General features: G+C 36.8%; 5 protein-coding genes across 5 annotated transcripts; 1 reads left to right on the forward strand and 4 right to left on the reverse strand.

Moving 5' to 3' along the window:
- The first annotated feature begins 1,640 nt into the window (after positions 1 to 1,640).
- On the forward strand, positions 1,641 to 3,014 carry LOC125204552 (membrane-associated kinase regulator 5-like). The gene is made up of 2 exons (XM_048103242.2): positions 1,641 to 2,564; positions 2,654 to 3,014. The coding sequence occupies exons 1-2, from the start codon at positions 1,790 to 1,792 to the stop codon at positions 2,728 to 2,730; spliced, it is 852 nt and encodes a 283-aa protein (XP_047959199.1). The 5' UTR covers positions 1,641 to 1,789; the 3' UTR covers positions 2,731 to 3,014.
- A 77-nt stretch (positions 3,015 to 3,091) lies between these two features.
- Positions 3,092 to 3,939, reverse strand: LOC125204553 (late embryogenesis abundant protein At1g64065-like). Its single transcript, XM_048103243.2, has one exon. It carries the CDS (start codon positions 3,887 to 3,889, stop codon positions 3,236 to 3,238), a length of 654 nt encoding a protein of 217 aa, XP_047959200.1. The 5' UTR covers positions 3,890 to 3,939; the 3' UTR covers positions 3,092 to 3,235.
- An 8,592-nt stretch (positions 3,940 to 12,531) lies between these two features.
- LOC125204984 (chalcone 4'-O-glucosyltransferase-like) lies at positions 12,532 to 14,113 on the reverse strand. The gene is made up of 2 exons (XM_048103764.2): positions 13,102 to 14,113; positions 12,532 to 13,020 (listed from the first exon to the last, which is right to left on the reverse strand). The coding sequence occupies exons 1-2, from the start codon at positions 14,009 to 14,011 to the stop codon at positions 12,620 to 12,622; spliced, it is 1,311 nt and encodes a 436-aa protein (XP_047959721.1). The 5' UTR covers positions 14,012 to 14,113; the 3' UTR covers positions 12,532 to 12,619.
- A 1,129-nt stretch (positions 14,114 to 15,242) lies between these two features.
- LOC125207511 (uncharacterized) lies at positions 15,243 to 18,254 on the reverse strand. The gene is made up of 4 exons (XM_048106886.2): positions 17,991 to 18,254; positions 17,784 to 17,898; positions 16,983 to 17,101; positions 15,243 to 15,763 (listed from the first exon to the last, which is right to left on the reverse strand). Exons 1-4 carry the CDS (start codon positions 18,239 to 18,241, stop codon positions 15,712 to 15,714), a joined length of 537 nt encoding a protein of 178 aa, XP_047962843.1. The 5' UTR covers positions 18,242 to 18,254; the 3' UTR covers positions 15,243 to 15,711.
- A 2,750-nt stretch (positions 18,255 to 21,004) lies between these two features.
- On the reverse strand, positions 21,005 to 24,676 carry LOC125204304 (protein SGT1 homolog). Its single transcript, XM_048102908.2, has 10 exons — positions 24,364 to 24,676; positions 23,862 to 23,931; positions 23,370 to 23,494; positions 22,912 to 23,044; positions 22,581 to 22,677; positions 22,412 to 22,477; positions 21,825 to 21,963; positions 21,637 to 21,716; positions 21,454 to 21,558; positions 21,005 to 21,357 (listed from the first exon to the last, which is right to left on the reverse strand). The coding sequence occupies exons 1-10, from the start codon at positions 24,524 to 24,526 to the stop codon at positions 21,250 to 21,252; spliced, it is 1,086 nt and encodes a 361-aa protein (XP_047958865.1). The 5' UTR covers positions 24,527 to 24,676; the 3' UTR covers positions 21,005 to 21,249.
- Positions 24,677 to 26,498: the final 1,822 nt, after the last annotated feature.

Raw genomic sequence — 26,498 nt, forward strand, 5'->3', positions numbered from 1 at the left:
TTTGTCAACTGTAATTATTTCATCCATCATCATACAAATTGCTAAAATCTACACTTTTTTCTACGTTTTCCTTTTTACACGAAGCTCGTTCCCCGAGTTACTTTGATACAATCAACACAACTCTAATGTGGAAATACACTGCAACAAATAACGATACTAAAAATTTACAAAAAATACACACACACACATATATATAAGTAAAATAGAAAAAGTTAGCGAATTTCACCATATGTATTTGCTTGCTTTGCAGCCCTTTTGTCACCTTTATTTCTTTTGTCTTTTGTTTGCCACGTTATTTTTCAACTTTATGTTGGGTAAAGCAGTTTTTAATAAATAAAGGAGTAGAATGTTTTTAATATTTTATATAATAAAAAATAATTAGAGAAGCTAGCAAGTCAAAGCGGTCTGACCGAGAGGCGTGCCCAAACTGCCCGAAGCCCACGCCTCAATGTCTGACCGTGACCGCCTCTGCAAAGAATACCCGGCTTTCTCCTTTTTGTATTGGCTTTCTTTTTGGAAGTTTCTCGTCGCTATCTTGCTCCAGATTTAATTTCTTTTTGGCATCATCACATCTACGTCTCCCAATTTTGGATTAAGGAATGCCGTTACATTGCTCCAAATTTAGGTCTTCAAATATTCAATGATTGTGTGATATTTTGTCTTTCTAAGCGCACGTCTTAATTTCGACGTTTCAGGAAATTGCTAACACACATCGAATTTTGCAATTTTGAGGAATCCAATTAAGAATGATAGTAATAGGAAGAGATGCGTCTCTTTCTTACACCCAACTTTAATTTGTTTACGAAACTCTGTTACTCTATCATGTCATATAGTAGGAGTATAATACTAGTAAGCTGATGATACCAAAAAAATATACTATGTGGGACATATATGAGATGAAGAAACTATAGATTTAGCTAGAATTGATGAATAAATCATACTCCTATTTAACATAATTCTGAATTGTGTAATAATTACTAGGTTTTATTTAAACAAATAAATTTAATAATTTTTACATATTCATTTATTAATGTATTCTTTAAAACATATAATATAAATTCTTATCATATACATTTATTATATTGTTCATATTTTCAACCAAGTGATTATTTTCTATATATGAATAGATAAATGGAGTATTGTTTAACTTATCGGTGGTAATGTCTATGTATGATATTTTGACAATCGTACCAGATGCTATTTTATCAAAAAATTTACCATGGGATAATCAAACATCATAGATTCTCTAGCTAATTTTTCAAAACTGCACAACTTATCAAATTACCAAATTCATAATTTTTTTTAGTTCTTTGACCTCCTTCCGAAGTTTGCTAGGAAGAACAACAAATGTTTCACAACCGTTTTTCCTCGTATATACTTGTTACCGTAAAGAGATAATCACTAATCGCTTATTTCTAACTAATTTTCTGTTCAAGCATCGACATAACGTGGTTTTCAGTTTGGGATTTAATTTTTGAATTATTAGGGATTTATAAAAAAGAAAATAATTAATTTAGGTTTGACAATGAAAAGAATTGTTTTCAGAAAGGGAATTGTATGTTAGGCCACAAGCTAAAGTTTGTTTGGACCATTCCTGAAATAGTCCTGAATTCAAAGGCGTACATCACCTCTGCTAAAAATAGACTCTACCTTTGAATTCTGATTTCTGCTCATTTACTCTTCATTCCTCCCTCACATGATCTCCCTTTCCCCCGCGCCAAACAGCACCTCCTTACTTATTCTCTCTAAATACTCCAAGTAAATACACAGCCAACCACGCTTCACTCTCATGTCTTCGCATTCCTCTCTCTCAACTCTCTCCAATTCTCCAATGGAAGCCTTTTGCGTGCTCGAATTCCAAACGACGTCGCCTGAATCACCGCCTGAGCAAACTGATGACGAGGACTCCTTTTTTGATCTGGTTCTCAAATCGCCTGACATCCGATCTACCGAATCTCCCGGAGATGTATTCGGGAGAGGAAACGGTTATGTGAATTCGAGGCCTCTGTGTAAAGTGACACTCGTGAGATCGACTCCTAAATTCAGAGTTTTCATGTTAGGTTTCGGGAAATCGGTGAAATGCGAGAGATCGGAGACGAAACGGAGTCCATTGATTCATTCTCCCAGATCTCCCAAGGTAACATGCAGAGATGAGAAAACGCGTGTGGCCGGAGCCAGCAGTTTGAGAAGCCAGCTTCTGAAAGAGACTTCCGATTACGAAAGCTCGCCGGAAAAGTCGTCGAGAGGTTTGATTCCTAAGTATCTGAAGCTAATTAGACCTCTCTACTTGATGGTTTGGAGGAGGCAGCACGAGAAGAAGAAGCCAACGGAATCCTCGACGCCGTTTGCGTCTCCGATGACGCTTCCTTCGCCGAAAAGGATTTCCGACGGTAGCAGGATCGGCAGCTTTAAGATCGCGGCGAGGCGTTTGGGGAAAAGCCGATCGGTTTCAACGGCGGTAGGCATGTCGCCGCAACCAGCCCGCCGGCGAGACGATTCTCTTTTGGAACGACTCGACGGAATCCAAAACGCTGTTCTGTACTGCAAAAGCTCCTCATCCAAAGGTAGCAAAACAGGGCTTTTTTAAGTAAATACAATACTCCCTATTTATTTCTCAATTAAACTGAGACTTAGTATTTCTTCTGTATTTCAGAATTTTCAAACATATTTCAATCTTCAGTTGATCACGGTAAAAGTTCATATGAAGAGTCAAAGAGATGCAGCATTTGAATCAGAAATCAAACAGAAAAAAGATGCAATGTGATGACGGCTGTGAATTATTGGAACTATGATTATAGAATATGGAAGATTATTGTTTGATTACAAAGAAGCCGGTGTTTGTGTGCAGCGTGAAGATGGCAGTTAGTATTGATATTTGTATATTAAAGCCAATTACTATATCCGTATCATTTTTTTGATTTTAAATTTTAAACTCGGTTTCACAGCCTCTCCACTCGCAGTCATGTTTTAAAAATAGTAAAAACTGAGAGCAATGATTAATCATAGATTTTTGAGTGCTTTTGTTTGAGGAGATATTAATCATTATTTTGAATAAATGGATAGGCGTGTGTCTCATCTACTACAATTACTATAAATTATAAACATCATATTTATTCATATGTAACAGTAATATCATACGTTCGTTATCAATAAATATAATACTAGTACAATAAAAGAACAATGATGGAATACACACAAAAAATCACAGAAATGAAAAAAAAAAAAAGCATTAAAATCATCTGCAAGAGAAGGAGCGAAGCTGCGTGGACTGCACATCAATCTGCATAGTGCAATTCATGTTAGCCGACTTGTTCTTCTTCATAATTCTCATGATCTCCACCTTTCCCCTCACGGTAGCTCTGCTCGTCAACGGAATCACGCCTGGCGTGCTTCCGAACTGCGACGTCAGCTCTCCGACGGGGACGCCGGCCGAAGACAAGTCGACGGTGACATTGAATTTCCTAGTGGATCTCGCCTTGGCGGTTGCACGGGGGATTAAGGCCTCCCCGACCTTGATGCCGCCGTAGTAGAACTCGACGGTGCCGTTTTGGTACTTGTATCGCCCGAAGTTGGCGTTCCTGACGCCGAGCTCCGCCACCATCCTCATCTCGAAGGACGGCGTGGCGCCGGATTCAACGACGGTGAATGCGCCGTCGAAGGCGGCGGATCTGACGCGGAGTCTGGGGGTCCGGAACTTCATGACTGTGAGGCCGAAGATGAGGATTACGGCGGCCTGGAACACGACGAAGGCGGCGATGTAGGCGAAGCACTTGATCCGCTTCCTCCGCCGCGCGTCTCTTTGGGCCACCGCGGCCACCTCCTCGTCCACGCGCCCGTACGGGTTGATCTGCGGCGGCGCGTTCTGAGCCTTCTCTCCTTCTCCCGCCATTTTGACTGCGAATTGGATCAGATATTTTTATTTGATGTGGAATTATATTATTGGATGAGTTTTCTTCTTATATATATATGCATACATAAGTTAACGTAGTAAACAAAATTTGTTAGTTGGAAATTGGAATACAACGTAGGAACACCATTGTTGAAATTTATGCGACGAAATTATGACCCAAGGATTATTAGCTTCTCGATGGTCAATTATAATTAACGTCTGATATTGATTAATTAATTACTTGTGTTTGTCAATGAAACTTCACAAATCCACTACCCCTCCTCTTTTGTGATCTACTTATTCATAATTTATTATTAGTAAGTATATTAGAACCAAATTAAATGTATAATAAAAATAAATAATGCTACATGCCCATTAACAATCATGTTTATAGATATTGCTCACATAAATAACATATCATTTGCCTAACAAATAACAATAGAACACGAATTGTAAATTATGGAATGTCATTGAAATACTGTAATTTAAAATGTTGTGATTTGTGAATCAGGTCATCATCATAAGAACAGGTTTCCACATGCCCAGGGGCAAATGTAGATGTTAACAAAGTGGGGCAATTGCCCCACTTATTTTTCATCCCATGTATCTATATGCATATTTTAAATTTAATTCTTTTAATTTTCTACTAAATGTCCCTCCTCAAAATTTTAAAATTCCTTTATATGTAAATTTGCCCCATTTCCTTCAAATTCCTAGCTCCGCCCCTGCACATGTTCACCCCTCTTTTCATTTTTTTTTACATTTATAATATTTACTACTCCAATGTATACATTTGAAATTCGAAGTGTGAGCATATTGAAAAAAAATAATGTACTGTTTAGTTTGAAATAATTTGGTTGTTAATTTCTCATCTTAGGAAATTATCGTATCATGTCCTGATTTTCGTCGTTTCATTTGTTTTTCTTTTTTTTAGACTTTGAGGATTTGAGAGAAAGTCTTTTCTGAAAAATAAAACCAATTCCTATTTGAGGGAGGCATCATAACCCAACATAGTCAAACCAAAATTTCCCCCAAACATAGTTCACCTTTCACACTTGTATGTATAGTAAATAGTAGAGAAATTTAAGCTTATGATAGAGTCACCTACGGATAAATGAGACCCTTGTATCCAAAATTATTTAGTAAACTGATTAAATCTTCAGCGTGAAGTTATTTTGCTTTCTCATTTTTTTGGTAATTAAACTGCAACTTTAACGATGAACAATTCAAATAGTAGGAGATCATTGGTTATTACAGTAGTCGAAAAAATTACTAGAAACATGGTACTACTATATACTACTCCTAATTGGTAACCGGTTGAGTGAGTTGCGTTTGAAGTCTTAGCTTTGTAAATGGATTAGGCCCATATCATAAAGTTACATCTATGGGTATATCCACGAAGATATTTATTGATTCTAGGCCTAGTATATAAAATTAGCAATTTTTCAGGTGTTTATTTCTCACAAGTTATACAAAGATCCAATGTTATAATGAGTTGCATTTATGTAGCATGTCTTTAGAGTAGAGATTTTGATATTAATCCGACATTAAAATTCTCAATTTATTGAGTACTTTTTTGAAACCTATAATGTTTTAATATAAGTACCTTATTATTAAAATTAGATACGAAAATAATGCATGTAGATGTAGGCATTATGCATGAATCAATCTATTTTCATGTTTGTATGTTACAGTTGTGTTGATTATATTATATTGATATATTGATTGAATTCTATAGGTATCATAACATACAATGATACAATCATCATATCTATAAAACAATTAACATATTCATAAAAATAAATAACATAGTAAATTTCTTGTTATGAACAATTAAAATATGGATTTAGTTATAATTCTAAAAAAAATAGGAGTACGATCTATTTGATATGTACTTTTGTAAAAAATAATTTAAAGCAAGAGGATTGTGTAAAATTATGTTCTATTTTAAAAAATTAGGAGAAAGAAAGTGGCTCATCTTTAAATCTAAATGGGTGAATTATTTGATTCGTTTTATGGAAAAACAATAAATTTCATTGTCCACAACATACCCTTAGAGCATCCACAATAGCGTACATCCCGACGGACGTCCGACCTGCGAGCGGCTCGTCCGTCGGTGACGTCCACTATTGGGGTGGACGAGCGCGCGACGAACGCCCCAGACGGATGAGAGATCGTCCGCGGTCATAAGCGGACGTCCATCCTCTCGTCTGCTATTATGGTGAGTCAACGGACGTCCCGGCGGACATCCCAATTTTTTAATTTTTTTTCAAAACTCTATATATACGGCTCGTTGCACTTCGTTTCATTTGCACCACTGACGAGCGACCGGCTAACGCATGTATTATCATGTACAACTATACAGATTCAAGGCATACTCACATGTACAGATTCAAGACATACTAACATGTACAGATTTATGGCATACTAACATGTACTTTGTTTGAATCATTTTTTTTTATAATTATACTATGTTTAATTTTTTTTATTTAATGAAATTATTATTGCACTTTCTCCATCCGTATTCGTGTCGAAATTTTAATTCCGTGATTGCGTATTTGTGAATTTGTGAATTTGTGAATTTTTATTATTGTGTTTTTCCGCCGGGATGTCCTAGAGCTTGTACGATATTGTACAGTGGGATGTCCTAGTGACGTGGTAGTACAGTGGGATGTCCTTATTACGTGGCAAAAGGTATTTTTGGGATGTCCTTGGGCTTGTCCGCCGGGATGTCAGCCCCTATTGTAGATGCTTAATACCAATGTTTTAAAAACCGGACCGACCAGTGAACCGACGAGGTTATTGGTTCACGATTCAACCGGTCCGACCGGTTCAATCACTGGTCGAACCGTTTTACTGTTACAAATTATATAATATATAAAATATATTCAATTTAAATGAATGATAAAATTTATTAAATATTTTATCAATAAATATAATTAAATGTACAAATTACAAGTTAGTGTGGATAAAATTTTTAATATTTTAGATATAAAAAAATAATTCATAATAATTCAAAAAAAATTTATGACAAAATATATAAATAAATATAAATTATTAATTAGTTTTGATGAAAATATATATAATAAATAATTTATTATAAACCTTAGGTATAACTACTTATATTTACATAAGTACCTATATTATACAAATAATAGTTAATTTTAGTAAAGAAGAGTGAATTTTAGATGATAAATATATTATCATATTAATACCTACTCACTAGAATATAAATTTAAACTTGAATGATTAGTTTGAGTAAATAAAAAAATTTATTTTAATATAATAACAACTAATGTTCATGTTATTAACAAGAAATGCTTGTGGTGGAGTGGTAATGGTCTTGGTCTCTTGACCAAGAAGTCAAGAGTTCGACCCCCACCAAAAGCACTTATTTTACAAAAATTTTAAACAATGAAGAAAACCGGTTTTCGGTTCCTGGCTAGACCGGTTCGACCGGCCGATTTCGGTGGTTCGCGGCGGCCCAACATGCTGGCGGCTTTACAGAGAGAATCGGACCGCACCACTCACCGGTTCGCGGTCGAATCGGTCGAACCGGCCGGTCTGGTCCGGTTTTTAAAACACTGCTTAATACTCATCCCATTTTTTATTATTTAGATTGAATTTTCGGACAAATCTTGGAAAATCCAATTCTGAATATAATGAAAGAAGTACTTTTTTAGTTAACATTCAGATAAAATTGCATTAAAAACTCTGAATATAATGATAGAAGTATTTTTTTAGTTAGCATTCAGATTAAAACCGCATTAAAAACTCTGAATATAATTATAGAAGTATTTTTTTAGTTACCATTCAGATTAAAACCGCATTAAAAGTTAAAACATGCTAAGACGCATATTTAGCAAGAGCGCATTGCAATTGGCCAAGACACGATGAGAGTGTGTCCGCTTTAGCATATTTAGCGAGAGCGCATTGCGACTGGCCAAGACACGATGAGAGTGTGTCCGAATTTAGCATATTTAGCGAGAGCGCATTACAATTGGCCAAGATACAAGAGTGCGTCTGAATAGCTGTTGGTGAGACTTGAGTCAACGACTCTCTCTCTTGCAGCAACGTTGTGAGCCGCAATTGTGAACCACTCCCTCCGACCTTATGTCCCCCAATTAAAGACACTAAAATTCAACACGAATTTTAAAAATTTATTTAACTTTATAAAGAAAATGATTAAAAAAGTCAGTGTAATGTGAGGCCTTATTAATTTGAGTAGTAGAATGTGAGTGTAATGAGTTAGTGAAGTACAGACCACTTAGAGCATCAGAAGCGGCGGCCGTCCGTCGGGCGTCGGACTAGCGTGCCCGACGTCAGCGGCAGACGTCCGCCATTGGGTGAGGAAAGAAGGCGGATGGACGTCCCGTGCGGACACGGGAATTTCAGGGTTATTGCGCGACGTCCGTCGCGAAGGCTACGGGACGTCCGCCGCTGTGACATGCGGACTTACGTCCGCGGCGGACATCCGATATAATTTTAATTTTTTTTTCAAACTCTACATATACGGCTCGTTGAACTTCATTTCATTCGCACCACTTGTGTTAACAAGTTTCTATCTCTCTCTATATTCAATTCTTCTTATGAAATATGTCGCGTTACGTGATTCCCCCGTCACGAGCGAGTCACAAACGCAGAATATTCCCTCGCCGTGTATTCCATCTCGAGTTGGGGGAAATGCCAACGGAAGTGCACCGATGTTTGGATGATGTAGCAACTAGACCTGCCCAAGGTTTATCGAACCGGCGGTTAAAACCGAAATGATAACCGTTGGTTACGGTTCCGAACCGAAACCGTGAGAATTTATCCAAACCGAAACCGTCGATTTTTGAACCGTAGTTCGGTTCAGGTTCAAAAAATTTCGAATCGAAACTGTACCGGAACCGCCGGTTCCGTGCAGTTTCAAACCGGAACCGCGAAAAACTGCCTAAAAACCGTGAAATCAAGCCTGAACCGCAAAAACCGGTGGTTTGGAACCGTGAAAAACCACTGAAAAACCGCCGGTTCGGAACCGAAACCGAAACCGTAACAGCGAAACACCCTCACGGTTCGGTTCCGGTTCAATAATTTCCAAAACCGGAACCGGCGGTTCCGAACTGTAACCGTCGGTTCCTGAACCGTGGGCACCTCTAGCAGCAACCCCAAATGGGGGGGATGATGCCTGGGTACTACAATATGCCCGGGATGATGCTCGGTACTACAATATGCATACAATATGCCCGGGATGATGACGCCCCAGATGCAACAAATGCCCCAAATGCAATAAATGCCGGGGACGATGCCCCAAATGCAACCGGGGGGGATGATGCCCCAGCTGCAACAGGGATCCTGCCGCTGCGGGAGGGAGCAGGCAGGGTGTCCTTCAACAATATGGGGACAATGTCTATCGTCCCTATATGGATTTATTGTGCAGTGATTCTCCCGTCTGTACTTCGCTGCTCGTACTGCCCTGGAGACTCAGTTCCCGGACTCCGGGTTGTTCTCTTTTGATGATTTAGGGATATCTCCGCGGACGTCGCCAGCTACGCAGCCAGCAGCGCCACCGGCGAGGACGCGAAGGGAGGGGAAGAGCAAGGCCATTAGCTCGCGTGCAGCGACCGATGGTGGGGTGGGGAAGGAGGAAGGCAGCAGGAAAAAGAGGACCGTCTGGAACATTCAGGAGTGCATCGCACTGGCAAAGGCATGGATCAGTGTAGTCGAGGATCCATACGTCTCGTCCAACCAGGTCATCGACAGAATGCGGTACCGCATTAGCTAAAGCTACCTCGAATGGAAACCGGCCGACGGGAAGGCTCACGGTGCAGAGCAGTGCCAGAAACAGTGGGAGCGGCTGAAGAAGCAACTCAGCCGATTTGCCGGCCTCTACCAAAAGAACCTCCGGTCGGCAACCAGCGGCATGACCTCCGAAGATGTGAAGCTTTTGTCCCACCAGCAGTTCCCCGACAGTGAGAAGGGGTTCGGGGAGTTCAAATATTGGGACGTTTATCTTGAGGTGGAGAATTCCCCCAAGTTTATGGCGGGTGTTGAAGCTGGGTGGCCGAAGCGGACGAAGATCGCCGCCTCTAGCGAGTACAGCAGCAGTGCCGGTTCCCATGAACTCCCCGAAGCCGAGGCAGAGTTCCCGACACCTCAATCGTCTTCCCGCCGCCGTCGCCCGATTGGGCAAAAGGCCGCGATGCGGATGGCTAGGGGAATATCCAGCGCCTCGCAAGAGGTCCACTCGGAAGCTCCTTCGCAGATCACTCCCCAGTTGACCAATCTCGTCGAACTGCAGCTGACGCAGTTCATGATCGAAATAACGGAGAAGTTGTTAGAGTTTGTATACTAGAAATCACGTTTCGAGTGATTAAATACTGTAAAACTCTTATTTTATTTTCCAATAAATAAAACAGATTATTTTTTGTCATAATGTTGTTATGTTTTACATTTAATGGATGTTAATGCATGTTTAAATGTATAAGTTAACTTAACAAAGTCTAAGTCTTTGTTTTAGTAGACCGGTTGTGGGCGTCGTCCACTTTAAGGTAATACGGTCAGTTCTAAACAAAGAAAAAGATGAATTTCACAACCTAGTTGGAATTTGACTATCCAACGAGAAAGGTTGCAATGTCAATCCGCATATTTCTAAGCCTTACTGAAATAAGATGACATTGGTGTGGTATAGCACTGAACGGATCTAACAGCAAGACTTGCCTTAGGCTATCTACTGAAAGGCGAGGTCTTGATAAATATTTATTTCTTAATCAATGTAGGTTAGCATTGAGCATACGGTATTGATTTTGCACTGCTTTGACTTATCAAATGGTGCGGGTTTTTCGTAACCCAATTATCCTGATATATTGGGTAGTGGTGATCAATATCTAGCGGTGCTAGGATTGCTATTATATTGAATCGTGCGCGATCTGAGTCTCGTTTGATAATGTCCTCAAGAGGAGCGCAAAACAAAGTTTTATTATTCGGAACCTAGCTAGTTGGAGTGCGATTACTCTATGAATAAAATAAGCGTTTTATGCTAAGTCCACTCTTGGAATTAATAAGAAGTTAATTAATTAAGTCAATAGCAGACATTAATTAATTAATGGACATTTTAATCTTAAGCGCAGGAAATAAAAGTTAAACGGAAACCCGGATTACTTGTAATTTCGGATTTGGATGGGGAGAGTTCAATATTACTTTTGTAGTGGCTGCTCGTAATATTCCAATTATAACTTATATTAAATTGTGGGTTCAATTTAATTAGTAAAAAGTAAATTGGATGAGCCCATATCCAAAACCTTCCATAGATCCCTGTCTGGGCCCAAAAAGAACTTAATATAAATAGGAGAATAAATGAGACAATAAAATCATAATTTTATCTTTAAAATTTTCGAAAATTTTCAGCCCCTAAGCTGAAGGAATTTTCGAATTCCTCTCCTGTTTCAAAAATGATTTCTTCTGTCTTCTTTATTTAAGTCCTAGTATTCTAGTAAGATCAGCCCACACTGATATTGGGATACAGTTCGGGAACCAGAGAGAAGATTTGTGGTCTAGTACTCAAAGCATCACGTGGAGAAGAAGCTAGCCATCTTCAATTCTTTGGAGAATTATTTAGGTATTTTTCTGCTCCGTAGAAAAGCATGTTTTAGGTTTCAATATTCTTAAAGCATGATTAATTCAAGTTATGAGCATGATACATGTGAAAATTATGCGAATAGGTTTTGTCTAAATAATCTACTAAATAGATCTGATTATTATGTGATTGTTATTTATGCGTCCGCTTCCGCTGCCAGTTCCAACAGAAGTGGCATACAACGACGAATCCCATGTACAAGCGGATGTTGAAGGATGGGATCGACACTATGAGGAGAAATCTGAGGCTGCCACCCCTGCCCGATGTTGACAGCACCACCCGCGACGGGGAGGACGAGTCTGATGCCGGGGAATGAGACGGGGGGCCAATTTGTTGAAGCTTGGGGTAGTTTTTTTTTGTTGGTTAAGTTTTTTTTTATAATAATTATGTACTTTTTTAAAAAAAATTAAGTAGTTGCATTTTTTCCGTATTCGTGCCGAAATTTTAATACCACACATTGTTTATTAATTCCGTAAATTGTTTAATTTGGTGAATTTGTGAAATTTTTTTTATTGCGGGAAGTCTGCACGGGAAGGCTATGGGATGTCCGCCACTGTGCAGTGGGAAGTCCTTATGACGTGGCAGTGCTGGGAAGACTATGGGAGGTCCTTATGACGTGGCAGAAGATGTTTTTAGGAAGTCCGTCGGGAAGGCTAGGGATAGTCCGTCCCCACTGGGGATGCTCTTACTAAAAGTGGAAAAAAAGATAAATGTGTCTTTCAACGGTGGTCACCCTAAAATGACAAAATGTGTCAGGTTTTGGCGGACGGTAGGATTAAAATTTTAGTACTAATACTCTATTCGTCGACAAAATAATGTCCCATATTATTATTTTTAGATATCCATGATTTAAAATTTTATTTATTTTTTTGCTATTTTGGGTAATGCAGTATACTCAGATTTCATGAGAACTCATTAATTTTTCTGTAGTATTTCCTTTTTCTTGGAGTACATATTTCTAATATGACCTTTTAAATTGTGAATGGGTGGAGTCTTTTATCAATTTAAACAATTTGTACTTACCATCAACTGCATAAGATATAGGAGTAGGATCTTGAAAGATAGTAGTACAAATAGAAATACATAATACGATGAATTAAGAAGAATTACGCATCCTAAAGCCGAGTTACCGCCTCCATAAACTTGTGTAGCGCCAGAACCGCCGATCCACCCTCCCTCACCGCAGCCCCCGCCGCGACTTTGAAATCTGCCACCCTGCGCCTGATCTCCTTCCCCCTCCTCGACTCCATCAGCTCCCGAACTCTCTCCTCCAGCTCCACTGCCGTCACGAACCCCTCCGGCCCCAGCTCCACCGCCAGCGCCACCTTCATCTCCTCCACCATGAAAATCCGGTTCATCTTCTGCTCCGCGTACAGCGGCCAGCATATCATGGGCACTCCGAACCACACCGCCTCCAGCATCGAGCTCTGCCCGCAGTGCGTCACAAATCCCCCCACTGACCCGTGCCTTAGCACCTCCGTCTGCGGCGCCCATGACTTCAACACCAGCCCTCTCCCTTTATATTATCGTAAATATTGGTCAATAACTTTCCATCTACTTATTTTAATTAACCAAAAAAAAATCCAAAAATCATCACCTCTTGTCCTCTCAAGGAAACCCTCCGGCAGCACCGCCTCCAGATCCGGATTCCGCACCGCCCAAATAAATCCGTACCCGGAATTCTCCAATCCAACCGCCATTTCCCTCAATTGCTCCGCCGAGAACTCGCCTCTCCGCCCGAAACAGAGTAGAATCACGCTCTTACTCGGCTGCGAATCGAGCCATCGCAGGCAATCGGCGGCGGCGTTTTTCTCCACATCGATCAACGGCCCCATCGTGTAAACAGGAGGCGTCTGCAAATTCGGAGTGCACAGATTGTTCTCCAATGCTTCTAGCGCTCTCATCTCGAGCGCGTATATCGCGTTGATGATCACTCCAGCTGATTTCTGCATGTTGGTCGCCATGTGTATCATGTGTTTGTAACTAAGACTCTGAGGAAAACGCATCACATCGGGGAGATTCGTGGTCGGAATCACCGGGCAGCCGGGGATCTCAACGGCGTCGCCAAATTCCCCGCCCGTAATCTCGTGAACGGTCGGCCAGTAGAGCAGAGCGCAGAGGCCGAACGCGCCGGTGGTGTTGCAGAAGTAGGTCGGAATGCTGAGGCTCTCACCCACTTCGAATGCGTAGGAGCAGAAAAAGTCGAGGACGATCGCTCTGATGTTTGATTTTCCCGCGATTTCTGCCAGGGCTCGCCGAAAATTAGGGTTGTTGAGGCGAGGGGCTTCGAAGAAGAGCTCGAGGGGGTTGTAAGTGGTTTTTGGCGGGAGAGGGGGGGCGGGGAGGCGTCGGAAGGTGAGGGAGGGCGCGGCGGGGAGAGGGGGTGCGGCGGCGGTGCAGAGGAGGACGACGGAGATGGAAGGGTAGTGTTTGGCGATGAAGAGAGCGAGGCATGTGAGGGAATTGAGGTGTTCCGGCGTGGAATAGAGCACCATTGCTTCTTCCATTTTGCTGTTGCATTGCGTTCTACCTTCGTTTTCTGTATTATTTATTGATTGCAATTTGTTTTCATCAACACACAATCATAAAGTATCACGTTCCACATTCCCAGAATAGTATGATATCCAACTACGTCTTCAACCTACTTATTGCACGATTTTTCATTTTTCTTGCAATTTTTTAACTTCATATTATACTCTATCTAACAAACATACTCTTATAGTACGATTATCAATTGACAATTAAAAGTAGAAAATTACAACCTCTTAATCACTCCATAAACATTAGTACGAATATGCAACTGGCCCTAAACTGTTGAGAAAAAAAATCCAAAATGAATCTGGTAAGATATGTGTTGGTGGGAATTCATTTGTAGTAACTTCTTCAACCATCAAGCTAGCAAGCTCACGTGTTGTCAATATTACATTTAAACCATATAACATTATAAGTGAAACATTCTTGTGATATAAATAAGTTCCATTACCCTATCTGGTTTGTTGCTACAGTCTTTGAAAATGACTTATTTCTAACTTAAAAAACTTTTCTTTCTATTTGCTAATTTGTTATCCTTTCGAATAAGTCTTTTGATAGAAAATATATCCAATTTAGTTATCTTTGTAGGAACATAAGTAATTCATACCAACATTTTGTTTCAAGTGAAAAAAATTACTTTAACAAGATATATTTATTTTTACTTTTTGCACTCACAACTTCGACTGTTCTATATTTTCTTGCATTTTCTCTCTAACAAAATAATCAAACATAACTAATAAAAATCTTTGAATCATGTTATCCGATAGGAGCAAAGAGCCAGACCATAATTGGTTGGGTCGCCTTAGGAGAATGATTCTTTATCCAAAATAATTATACATAGTCAGAATAATAAAAATGCATGGTCGATTTATCCATGATGAACAAAGTACTAGTAGTATAATTTTATTAGACATTTTTGCATAAATAATAATTATACCTAACGGTGCCATAAATTTCTTTAATTTATACATACTCTTATATTTTGCGAAAAGGTAGTACTATCAGTTTCGGTGGCTCTATTGTCCACCTAGACTCCTCGGGACAACAATATACTCTTTTCTTTTCTTTCCTTTTCCGTCTTTTCTTCACCATAAATTCTACAGAATACATGTGTTCCCAAAAAAATTCAATCACTCCTCGTAGATGTTTTGGATGTTTTGCACAAAATGAAAACTGACTTCCAAAAAAAAAAAAAAATCACAAGCAAAAGCGAAGGAGCAGCATTTTAGAACATAATCAGAAGCAAATGGCTGATTCATATGGAACACATATACTATATGAAATTATGAATACATGAATCTAGGACCAAACCTAGAATTAAATCTGCCAACAAAGAAATATAGTACTTCCTCCGTCCCGCCATAAGCAAGCCATTTGGCACAAGATTTAAGGAATTGATATTTAAAGAGTTAAAGTAGAGAGAGTAAAGTATGAGAAAGAGAGAAGTAGAAGAGTGAAAAGAATAAAGTAGGTGGGAAAATAAAATAAGAGATGATTTTTTGAGTAAAAGGGAAATGGCTAACTTATGGGGGACATCTCAAATAGGAAAGTGAGTCGCTTATGGTGGGACGAAGGGAGTATCAGGATTTCTTGCACAGCATAGCATCAAGTTCATTTCCTGCAAGCACATAGCAACATCAACTATCAAGAGTTGAGGTGATAAGCTACCATATCATCAACCGAGGCCTCGCACATACTGATCAACTGTTTTGTTGAATAGCTCACTTCTGCACAAACAGGATAATGCATATCAAATTAGTACTATCAACTAATGACAGCAGCTTGCAAATTATAACGAGTCAAAGAAGCATGGAAACCAGGTGTAAAATCTCTCGACTGAGCTAAAGTATAGATGTTAGAAAGCTTAACAACTCTTTTCACCATTTCCGTGACAAACTATAAATATACTTATAACACATAATTCTGTAATTATAAGACAAAGAATGTAAACGATGAGAATTCTAATTGATTCCAAATGCTTACAATAGTTATTCATGGCATATTGATAGTTATAAAACATATGCTACATGCTAGTACCTTTTTTATAACATAAGCTATGGTTAGTAACACAATATGACATGAATATGATATGATAATTAATGTTATAAGCTTGAAAATCCATCATTATTTGAATTAAAGTAGAAACAAATTAGACAAAGCTTAATATCCTCTCTATAGGGATCAAGTCTGAACTGAAATTTGAAAATTATACTCAAGGAGAACTTGCTACATTTTGGAAAGCTGTAAGATGCTAAATAGATGTGGCAACAGTTTCATATCGGCTCAAGTTGAAAAGTGAAGCAGGTAGCAGCCCAAAAAAATTTGATAGCAGAATTTCTTTCTTGGCATTACCATCAAGTGAAAAGAATTAAAGAAAAGAGAGCAGGAAGTACAGTGACCACTTATAAACTAGAGAAATTTTCCATACATGATTTATTCACATTTTCATGTTGTGGTGAAAAAGGCTGCTTAATTCATACTATTACAATGTTCTTCAATTTTCATCACAAAATACAAACAAACTCTCTCACTGGTTCAGAAACATTTGTGACATAAACCACAGTTAGTCTGAAAATACACTAATGCTAGTTTTACAAGACAACAGTGTAAGTAAACTGATCCAAATATATAAAATTCTTTTAAAATGAATCATGAATTATAACAGCAAGAAGACAAGAAAACACCATATTTTCCTTATTCAAACTCTACGATTACAGATTGACTTGACTAAGAACTTTTGTATTCAGAAGAAGCATAATTTACTGCTCAATGATGTCTAGAAACTTCCTGCAGTTTTTGGATCACTACCAGAGTGCATCTAAAGAGTAACCACCAAAATGGTGAAGTGGTAATTCGATATAGCTATAATTAGAAAGTTAGTACTCCGTACTCCACAATTCATCATCAAGTTTTATGAGATCTCGCTCGCTGAAAATTAACACTCACCTTATGGGAGTTCCTGGAGAAGATAATGGATTCTTGACAACATACTCAACATACAAATTATAAATGTACTTCAAGGAGTCCCTCAGATCACCTGTTCTTGGGTGGGTGACTAGAATTATCTGCATAAAAACCAGATTGTTTCAATAAAACCATGACAATTTACAATTGTGGATTTGAAGGCAAGAGTAATTATGAAAAATGGCAAACAAACTTGTAAAAAACTGTATCCACAAAAACCTGTTTCATTTTTTCAAAACATAAAAGGAGTTCCATGTTTAGATTATGGAGTGAAATTTCAAAGTTCACTGGCATGCAGTGAGAGTATTACTTTTAAGAAACCAAAGACAATCTAATCTCCAAAACCAACTACTCTACGGGCAGATCAAACTCATATCTATAGTTTATTTGGTTGGTTAGATGTTATATCATGTATACCGACATATTTTTGTTGTACTATATTTCTATCAAAACCCAGATCCTAGTCTGGCCTAGTGATGATCAATCGGATTTTACTGAAACCTACCAGTAAGTGGATTAGGAACTTACTATCATTCCATCTTCCCTCACTCAGGAAATAAATAGGATTACAAAACCCCTCCGTGTCAAAGACTCAGCAACAGTTCAAAGAAATTACACATCTTATAATGGCAACTCTACATCCAAGCAAGTGGAGTACTACATTTTACTACTTCACAATAAGTAGTTAGCACTCCATCATTCAAGAACAAAATACTAGTAGCTACTAGTGGGGCGTCATTGTAAAGCTTATCATACAACAATTAGCGCAATGATATCAAGTACCTTAATCCCAGAAGGAGTCTCCATAAAACTGAGTTTATATGTATTGGTTCGGAAGCTGTGGAAGGAACAACCTTGCCCCGGTAGCTGAGGTACCCCAAGATTCCCCTTTTCAGCACTGCCCCCAACAAGAATCCGATTTGAATACAACAACAGAAGCCCTAATCAAAAGAGCCAATTTTAAGAGAAGAGAAGCAATTTATCGAATACCTGGTGGGATCCATTTTTGCGGTTAAGGATTTGAGGGAGAAGAGGAGTCCGAACATGAGCTTTTGATCTTGTTGCGAGCCGAGAGTCTTGAGAGGTCGATTCCATTCTTTGTAGAGCAGGCACACTCCATTTCTGTTGAAAACGTACATCATGTGGCCATTGTTGCCGGAGGCAGTCGGCACCGGAGGAGATGGACTGATTTCTGTGCCGCCGAAAAACTGCATTTTCTTTGGAGATCCAACTAATATCATCCTTCTTTTCTTTTGTTCGATTGTTGTCGTAATTTTATTTTACTGGTGTTAACCCACGCGCTATGCACGATTTAGAATATTTTTGTACTATTATTTTGATATTATATTATAAATAAATAATATAAAATAAAATAAGTGACATTATCATAACATAATATTAGAAAAATATAAGAGTATATACCAAGAATATAAACAAAATATTAGGAGACTATAATATAGTTGTAAAAAGATAAAATGAAGAACTACAGAACAAATAAAACAATAATTTAAATATTAATAAAACTACACATTAGTAAATAGAATAATAATTCGTAAGTTATGAAAAAAATTAGTTCTTTTTATAAACAACCTTAAAATTACAATAATAAGAATAGCATAATAAAGAAAATAAAATAGTAAAACAAAAACCCAACAAAACACACATCATATGAGCGTTGTAGTTCTCTCCTCTGCATACTTTTAACCGAAACTATCGTTGACTCTTTACCTCAGCCTTATTTTGCTCCTTAATCTCCAAATTGATTATTTATGTATGTACACAAAAAATCTGATATTTTATGTCTTCATTTTCTTTGCCCCTTTCGTCATTTCGTTGATTTTGAGTTTTTTCTTTGCATGAAACATGTGGAAGTAATAAAGTTGGCGAAGAACGTGCAATTTAATCTTCAAAACATTATAGATAATCAGCTTCTGCGATTTCTTTATTTGAGGGAAAATAACTACTATTATTATAGCTAAGATGGAATATATTCAAACAAAACTAAAAAAAATAAAACAAACTAACATTAAGAAAATTTAAATATGAACTAAAAAGCACTCAAATAGAGAATGATCCTCAAAATAAGATTTAAAAGTGCTATTTTCTTTTCACCTTCTCTTACATGACCTTCTCACCACAGCTATACTGCCTCCGTCTCCATTAACCGTTGAAGAAGAGCTCTCATCGTTGACCGCTGGAGTTGAATCATTTGAGAAAGTATTTTTAAAATTTAACTAATGTTTGCACTGGAAAAGATAATTTCACAATGAAAGAGCATGTATTTATAGACAAAAACTAAAGGCTAATAATAATTTCTAAAATCTTTTAAATTCCACTACACATTATAGAAACAAAAATGCATTTTCTAGGTAAACAATGATAATTAAAATGAATATTCATTTATGATTTAAAAAGTCAAGAAATGCATATATTGAAAACTCCTCATAAATCGATAAATTGAGTGATTTAGCTATACTATAATCACACTATAATTAGCGGTTACATATATGTTACATTATACTATTATGAATGGTATTAACATTGATTTGACCATAGATTTGAAAAGTCATCAACTTTAATATTTTCCCTACCCCATCGGCAGTTACATATGTTTAAATTATTATTTTATTAATTGCATTTACTTTAGAGAGTCATTATTTATAAATATAAATTCATGAAAATGTTTTGTAACATTTTATAACTATCACCCAAAACTTCTAGATATTCTAAACTATGCCCAAAATTCGGCTTTTATATTAGTATAGATTACTGCCATCATTTTTTCTAAATATATCTATGGAGAGAAATTTCATAAAAAAGGGATTAAATTCGTGACTCTTTTGAAATTTAGGATTCAATTCGCTGACGGAATATGGGTTTGTGGCATGCGAATTTTTCGTAACAAGAAATTTTTGAATTTTTACTTTTTTTTTTCTTTTTTTTTCCTTATTATTTTTCTCATGATATTTACAAATTGACCAAAAATCCCTAAGGGTTCAATAAAGGAATAAAAAAAGAGACAAATAGAACAGTGAAATGATACTTGTTGAGAATATCAAGTACACACATTATTTGTACTTGAGATAGACACAAAAATTAATTCATAATCTATAGAATAAGATAAGAGAGTAAAATGATATACTGTACTATATTCGTCTCATAATAAAAGTCGCATTTTGTCATTTTAGTCTGTCCCAATAAGTGTCATATTTCACTTTTATCATAAATGGTAAGTAAGTTTCTTTTTCCACTAATTCACTTCACCTACATAACTAATATAAAAATATGAGCATCATATTCCACTAACTTTTCCGATCCACTATTTTTTACATTTATTAAAACTCGTGCTCACACAAAATGTGACTCTTATTATGAGACGGGGGAAGTAGTAAATGTAGTGAATAGTGCACACATCAAATGTGACTCTTATTATAGGACGGAAGAAATAGTAAATATAGTGTTAGTGAATAGTGAGACTCACTTTATGGTTTAATTCGTTGTAGAACCTAGTAGTATAAATTGTAAATAAATTTATTGTAATGTGCAATGGTAATGAGTTGTGGACAACTTTCCGTAAACGATATACTCAACTTTTATGAGACTGACTGAATAAAAAGTGCATAGATTATTAAGTGACGAAAGGAGTACTATTCTCTCTTATTTTACTCTTCACTTTAGCTATTTATCAGTATTCCAAAAGTGTTTAAAAAAGAAATGTACTCCTAATAAGTACTATCTTTTAAACACAATTTCACTCATGGTCAAAAGCTTCTGAGCTTTCGTTTTAAAAAGCTGCATACTTTACTATTTGATGACATTTACATTAAATTAATCAAACCAAGATGAGCTATAATCCAAATATGCACCTATGCATTTTAATATTCAGATATAAAATTATCAATTTCAAACGTTATATACGATCAACTACCACCCCATGTCTCCTCATTATGGTACTCAACTAAAATGCCTGGTTCTGTAGTTTATAAAGAAAAATGTGAACCGAATAAAAGAGGAACAAAATCGATTTATTAACCATATAAATACAGCAAACGACGGCTCAACTGCAACCAGCCAATAGAAAAGGACAAGCTAAATTTAATGAAGGAGTCCAGTTAAAAACAGCTACAACTAATCAAAGTGTCAAAGTTTTGTTCAGAGCAAAGAGAATAATATACGGACTACTTCACAACAAATGCAACTTCGACAAATAATCAAAAATATTGCGTGGGAGGGGAACCAAAGCCATACTTTAGTGTTCCCATTTCTTCAGCTCCATGCCATCAGGAGCACTTCCTTCAACCTTTTTCGCGCCAACTTCTTTCCAGTTTGTTGATAGGACCGTTCCGTTAGACTCTACCTGTTGACGAGGACCAGACAGAAAATGTCACTAGTGATCCGCATGCTATGCCATGTCGTGTTATACTCTTTAGAAAGTTAAAATTTGAGTTCTTACGAATGATTTCATCATTGCTCTTCTTGTGTCTTCATCTGCATCCTTGTATATGTCTTTGAAAAACTTGTTCAATGCTGCATCACCATCAAGCTTTTCATCCTTTTCCTGATAAAGAAAATCGGTAAGTTATGGGACTCAGACTCTTGTTATTTCATGCCTACAAAGGAATGCCAATAAACACACCTCCTTTTTTACTTGAGCTTCGAGTTTATCCCAATCTACTCGTTTCGGTTTGGATGAGGGATATGTGGGTTTCTCATTGCCTGTTATACCAAAAAGTCAGTGTATATCATGCCAGTAGTTAAGCACATTGTGTAATGAAGAAATTGGCTCGATTTTTTGGAATGCAGCACTTCCACAAAAATACATACCTGTCGGTACATTCACTTTTTGGACTACAGCAACATCCCTCCTAAATTCAAGGGATGTCCAGTGTACAGCGTCTGCCTTGGCAAGTCTGATCTCGATTTTCGTAGACATGACTTCATATTTACTCTTTGAAGGAACTATCTGTTTATCAAAGGGTATGGTGATTTTAACACAGTAGCATTAACGAAGCAAACATAGAAAGTACAAAATTTCAATAACTTTCTGCATTACATTGAGAGATAATCATAGAATTGAAGTAAAAAAGGGCTCAGAAAAGCATTATGTATTGACCTACGTAATTAGGAAGTACAGAAAATTTTTTGCACCCGACTCAATGGGGAACAGTAATATAGAAAGGAAAAATTTGTAATTGAATGTTCTAATCAGAAGAATTTATTAGCAATCAAACACCACGACAGGAGATTTTGTTCACAACTAAGATTTGTCGTACTCACACATATACCATATGTAATAACGTAAAAACAATTAAATGTGTAAATTTCATACTTGTTAGAAGGAAGTGAGGATCCAAGATACTATACCAACAGAGTTACAGAAGTGAGCAACGAGTATAGATTTAATAAATTACCTTTCCAAATAACCGAGGTTGAAAATGATATGCCTCTTCACCAGGAACCTCAATGGTAATACTAAGCTGAACATTAACAAATGATAAAGAAATATTGGTACTTCAGTACTTGTGCAGAAGTTAGTACTATCATTTAGTAAGAAACAAGAAAGCAAAAATAACAGCTTACTATTTGTTCTCCAAAGTCAACCACAACATGGTTTGCTGGTATGCCCTTTGCAAATATTGTTACGACAACTTCCTCTGGTTTTTGATAGAATTCATGCCTGCCAAACAAGAAAAACCAGAAAATGGGTACACTAATAAATCATAGAAGCTCTGCAATATCTTCCATACCCAATGAAAGAGAAGTAAGATCTGTAAAGGAATCTAACAGGGCAAATGATTCATATAAATTTTTATCATATTTCCACGCAAAGAAACTATCCAATTCAAATAAACTTCTGTGAACTTCGTCAAATCACAGTCAAATCAGCAACAAATTTACCACTCATACTGACCTGTATTTCGGCCTAGTACAAGATGCTGCCTTTTCTTGGCTGGACAATTCAACTGCTGGTGGCAAAATATTTGGAGTAACCACACCTGTTGAAGGTTTTCCAGCCAGTTGTGTAGGCAGTTCTTGAGCTTCCTCTGAAATGAAAAGAAAATTACATCTACATAAAGAACGAAATAAACTCTATGAAAAAATGTATGCTGGTGCATTTCACATACATGGCACATAAAGAACCATTCAATCACAACCTTTGACATCAACATATTGCATAAGTATGTTTAAGGCACATGCAAATTGTTATACGAACATATGCGTCACATAGCCAAACATTCAAGACATTAATTTCAAATTCATCCAAAGTAAAATAGTTCTGAATCAGAAAACCAGACAATCACGCCATATAAGACCTAAAAAAATACACTAACAAGACAAGTCTGAAGCATAGTTTAGCTATCAACTAACCTGCAATACGCTGATCACATTCTTCGATCAATTTAGTAAACCTGGAATCTCCAGGTGCCAAAGTTGCACCATGTTCCAATGCTGTCTTAGCAGTCTGGTACTCCTCAAGCTGGATGCATGCAGCGCTTTAAACAAGACACACAAAATATGGCGTAAGAAACTAAATGTCGTACTACTGTATATAAAAATAGAGTAAGTCTGTTTTCTGTTTATGACATATATTTAAAAAGGACAATGGTTAATCCAACAGAGAATAATCAAGAAGCAATGTCAAATAGTTAAGGTGGACATCATAACAAGTATATTTCGGTCAATGTGTGATCAGGAATTTAGCCTATTATTCCAAGCAAACCAGCATTATTTTTAGTTAGTTAAAACTTGCCACATAACCCAGACAGCATTTCACAGTTTATTGTGATAAAAAACTAAAATTTATGTCATGCATGGCCATATGTTACTAGTACATTGTTACTAAGAATTTTAGAATCGTACCCCTTGCGCAGATATGCTTTCGGAATTGAAGGATCCAACTCAATTGCTTTGTTTGCGTCAGCAACAGCCTCTGCTCATCAAACATATAGAGACTACAATGATAAGTATTAAAACAAGCATCTAAAATCCACAAGCAAATGAAAGTAATTATGAGACGGCATGTATTAGAATCGAGCTTTTAAAGATTTGGACACTCTAATTTTCAAAACTTCAAACAGGTTGCCATTCATGGATCTCCCCTAACAGCTATGTTTCAATCTGCAAGCGCATACAGAAAAAAAGAAGTGGCTTGAACAAACAATTGGGTCAAAATTTACACAGAATGGCAACCTGACAATTGTTCAATAATCAATTAATTTGGATCAAATATTCAAATTAATGCATGACAGAAAATCAATGAATTGGGAAAGCAAGTTAAGCCATAACACACGACCACCACAACAAGTTATATCCATTTCGCGGATAAAACCATCTCCGGTGTGCAGGAGCATTACAAGCTTACCGGTGAAGTTGTGGAGTTTGATATTAGCCTGAGCACGGTCGATGAAGAGGTCAGCGGTGCTAGGGCTCAAAGCAATCGCCTGAGAGTAAAGGTCAACGGCAAGCTCAAAATGATCATCAATGAACGCTTCTTTGGCCTTCGCCTCCAGATCCGCAGACGCCATTGATGCTCCGATTCGAGAACTCGATCACAGCGAGGGAAGTGCGTGCGTATTTTTTTGTGCTGGATAACAAGGAAAGGTGAAGACTTGAAATTGAAGTAAGACTCAAGGAACCAGATTTAGATGCACTGTTAATCAAATCTATGATTAATGATTCATTTGTTTATACTTATTCCATATTAAAGACCTACCTATACATTGGAATTTTGTTGGTAATAGGAAGCTTCCAGATATAGTTGCCTTCTCCAATCATAAATATAAGATTCCACATCCTGTTCATACATTAGTTACTACTACTATTACATATATTTAGATCACACATACTATATATTATGGATCTAAAATTAACTATACTTCTGAAATAATTTTGATTTAATATGCGCTTTATTTGTGTGTAGGAAGTAATTACCTTTTGGAAGAGGAATAGAGCATATAGTGCGAGTGCGTGTGGCAAATTTTACGTTTTATCATTACTAGTTACTGTATTTTATTTTGTTTTTTAACATTATTTGTAAAATATTTTATTTGCAGTCAAATAAATGTATCTAAATTTTTTTTAATGGCTAAAAAAATACCCTACGGTAAATCCGATTGAAATTTTAACATAATCATGTCACATCATTTTCAAATATCTAGATTTTTTTAGTGTGCATATTTTACCACACACGTAGTACTAAAATTGTCTTGTTTAAATTTGATAAAAGTTGATTTTTTTTTAAACTAGTATAACACCTGATTTAGTAATTAATATGCAAATTATATTTGCAAAAGAACGTGCATGAGAGATTCAATAAGTTTAAAAATCAGTAACGTTCAAGGACACTAAAGTTAAGAGGATCAATATTTCACTAACCTTTCATTTAGAACATCCTCATCCATGCTTTTTGGCAAGCGGAAGGCATGGAAGTGGGTCTGAACCCACTTTTATTCATTTTCTACTCTCTGCTCTTCCGTAATAGTACAACACTCACATCCATACTCTTCTGCAAGAGCATGCTCAAGAGTCCCATCAGTTAGATATTCAATTTAAATATTTCAATTACTAAAAATATTTCTACAATTTTTAAAATCATTAAAATTACCCGATACCATTACAAATTACTAGAAAATTAAAAATTGCATAATTAAAATCCTAAAAATTTAAAACTATATGATTAAAATTCTAAAAAATAAAAATTAGTACATAATTAAAATCCTAAAAATTGAGATTGAGAGAGTTGTTTGGAATAGTGTCATTTTTTTGTGTTTGAAATGGGAGTATTTATAGATGAAAGTATGAATTTTGGGATAAAAATAAAGAAAAAATAAATTTAAAGTGTGAAAAAAACAGATACTCCCTCCGTCCCAAGATAAATGACCTACTTCTTTTGGGCACGAGATTTAAGGAATGATATCTAAATAAGTTAAAGTGGAGAGAGTAAAGTATGAGAGAGGGAAAAGTAGAGGAGAGAAGAGAGAATAAAGTAGGTGGAGAATAAAGTAAGAGAGATGACTTTTTGCTGAAAATGGAAATAGGTCACTTATAGTGGGACACGCCAAAAAGGAATACAAGTCACTTATCTTGGGACGGAGGGAGTATATTTTATTAGGAAGTGAGAAAATATTTTTTTATTAAATCTGAATTTTTCAGAATTTTTAAAAATAAAATAAAAAAATGATAAACCAACGGCCAATCAGAGCATGTCACGTCGGCTGCTCGTGCTCTTGCCGTTAACACGGACGTGCTCTATGCATAGAGCAGGGTCGTGCCATCGGCAAGAGCACAGCGGCGGACAGCAGGGTGCCGTGTCGTCGGCACGGACGGCGTCCTTCCCCAATAGCACTGTTGGGAATGCTCTTACGCCACTTTTATTAAAAAAAATCTTTTAACTTCCCTAAGTTTAAAACTAAAAAACTTTTCAAATTATCCATTAAAATTGCTGTAAAATTTTAATATAATTTCAATGGTATTTTTGTGATATTTCCCAAAACTCTC

This window comes from Salvia hispanica, chromosome 6, assembly GCF_029641045.1.
Source record: "Salvia hispanica isolate PSC_SH4W2 chromosome 6, Shi_PSC_v1, whole genome shotgun sequence".
NCBI classification, from domain to species: domain Eukaryota; kingdom Viridiplantae; phylum Streptophyta; class Magnoliopsida; order Lamiales; family Lamiaceae; genus Salvia; species Salvia hispanica.

Excerpts from the sequence above, each read along its gene's own strand:
- LOC125204552 (XM_048103242.2), top strand. The coding sequence starts at position 1,790 with ATGTCTTCGCATTCCTCTCTCTCAACTCTCTCCAATTCTCCAATGGAA. Across the intron at positions 2,565-2,653 it reads CAAAAGCTCCTCATCCAAAG|AATTTTCAAACATATTTCAA; the intron begins GTAGCAAAACAG and ends TCTGTATTTCAG.
- LOC125204553 (XM_048103243.2), bottom strand. The coding sequence starts at position 3,889 with ATGGCGGGAGAAGGAGAGAAGGCTCAGAACGCGCCGCCGCAGATCAAC.
- LOC125204984 (XM_048103764.2), bottom strand. The coding sequence starts at position 14,011 with ATGGAAGAAGCAATGGTGCTCTATTCCACGCCGGAACACCTCAATTCC. Across the intron at positions 13,021-13,101 it reads TTTCCTTGAGAGGACAAGAG|GGAGAGGGCTGGTGTTGAAG; the intron begins GTGATGATTTTT and ends GATAATATAAAG.
- LOC125207511 (XM_048106886.2), bottom strand. The coding sequence starts at position 18,241 with ATGATATTAGTTGGATCTCCAAAGAAAATGCAGTTTTTCGGCGGCACA. Across the intron at positions 17,102-17,783 it reads AGACTCCTTCTGGGATTAAG|ATAATTCTAGTCACCCACCC; the intron begins GTACTTGATATC and ends GTTTTTATGCAG. Across the intron at positions 15,764-16,982 it reads TCTCCAGGAACTCCCATAAG|AAGTGAGCTATTCAACAAAA; the intron begins GTGAGTGTTAAT and ends CTGTTTGTGCAG.
- LOC125204304 (XM_048102908.2), bottom strand. The coding sequence starts at position 24,526 with ATGGCGTCTGCGGATCTGGAGGCGAAGGCCAAAGAAGCGTTCATTGAT. Across the intron at positions 23,045-23,369 it reads ATGTGATCAGCGTATTGCAG|AGGAAGCTCAAGAACTGCCT; the intron begins GTTAGTTGATAG and ends TTTTCATTTCAG. Across the intron at positions 22,678-22,911 it reads TGTACTAGGCCGAAATACAG|GCATGAATTCTATCAAAAAC; the intron begins GTCAGTATGAGT and ends CTTGTTTGGCAG.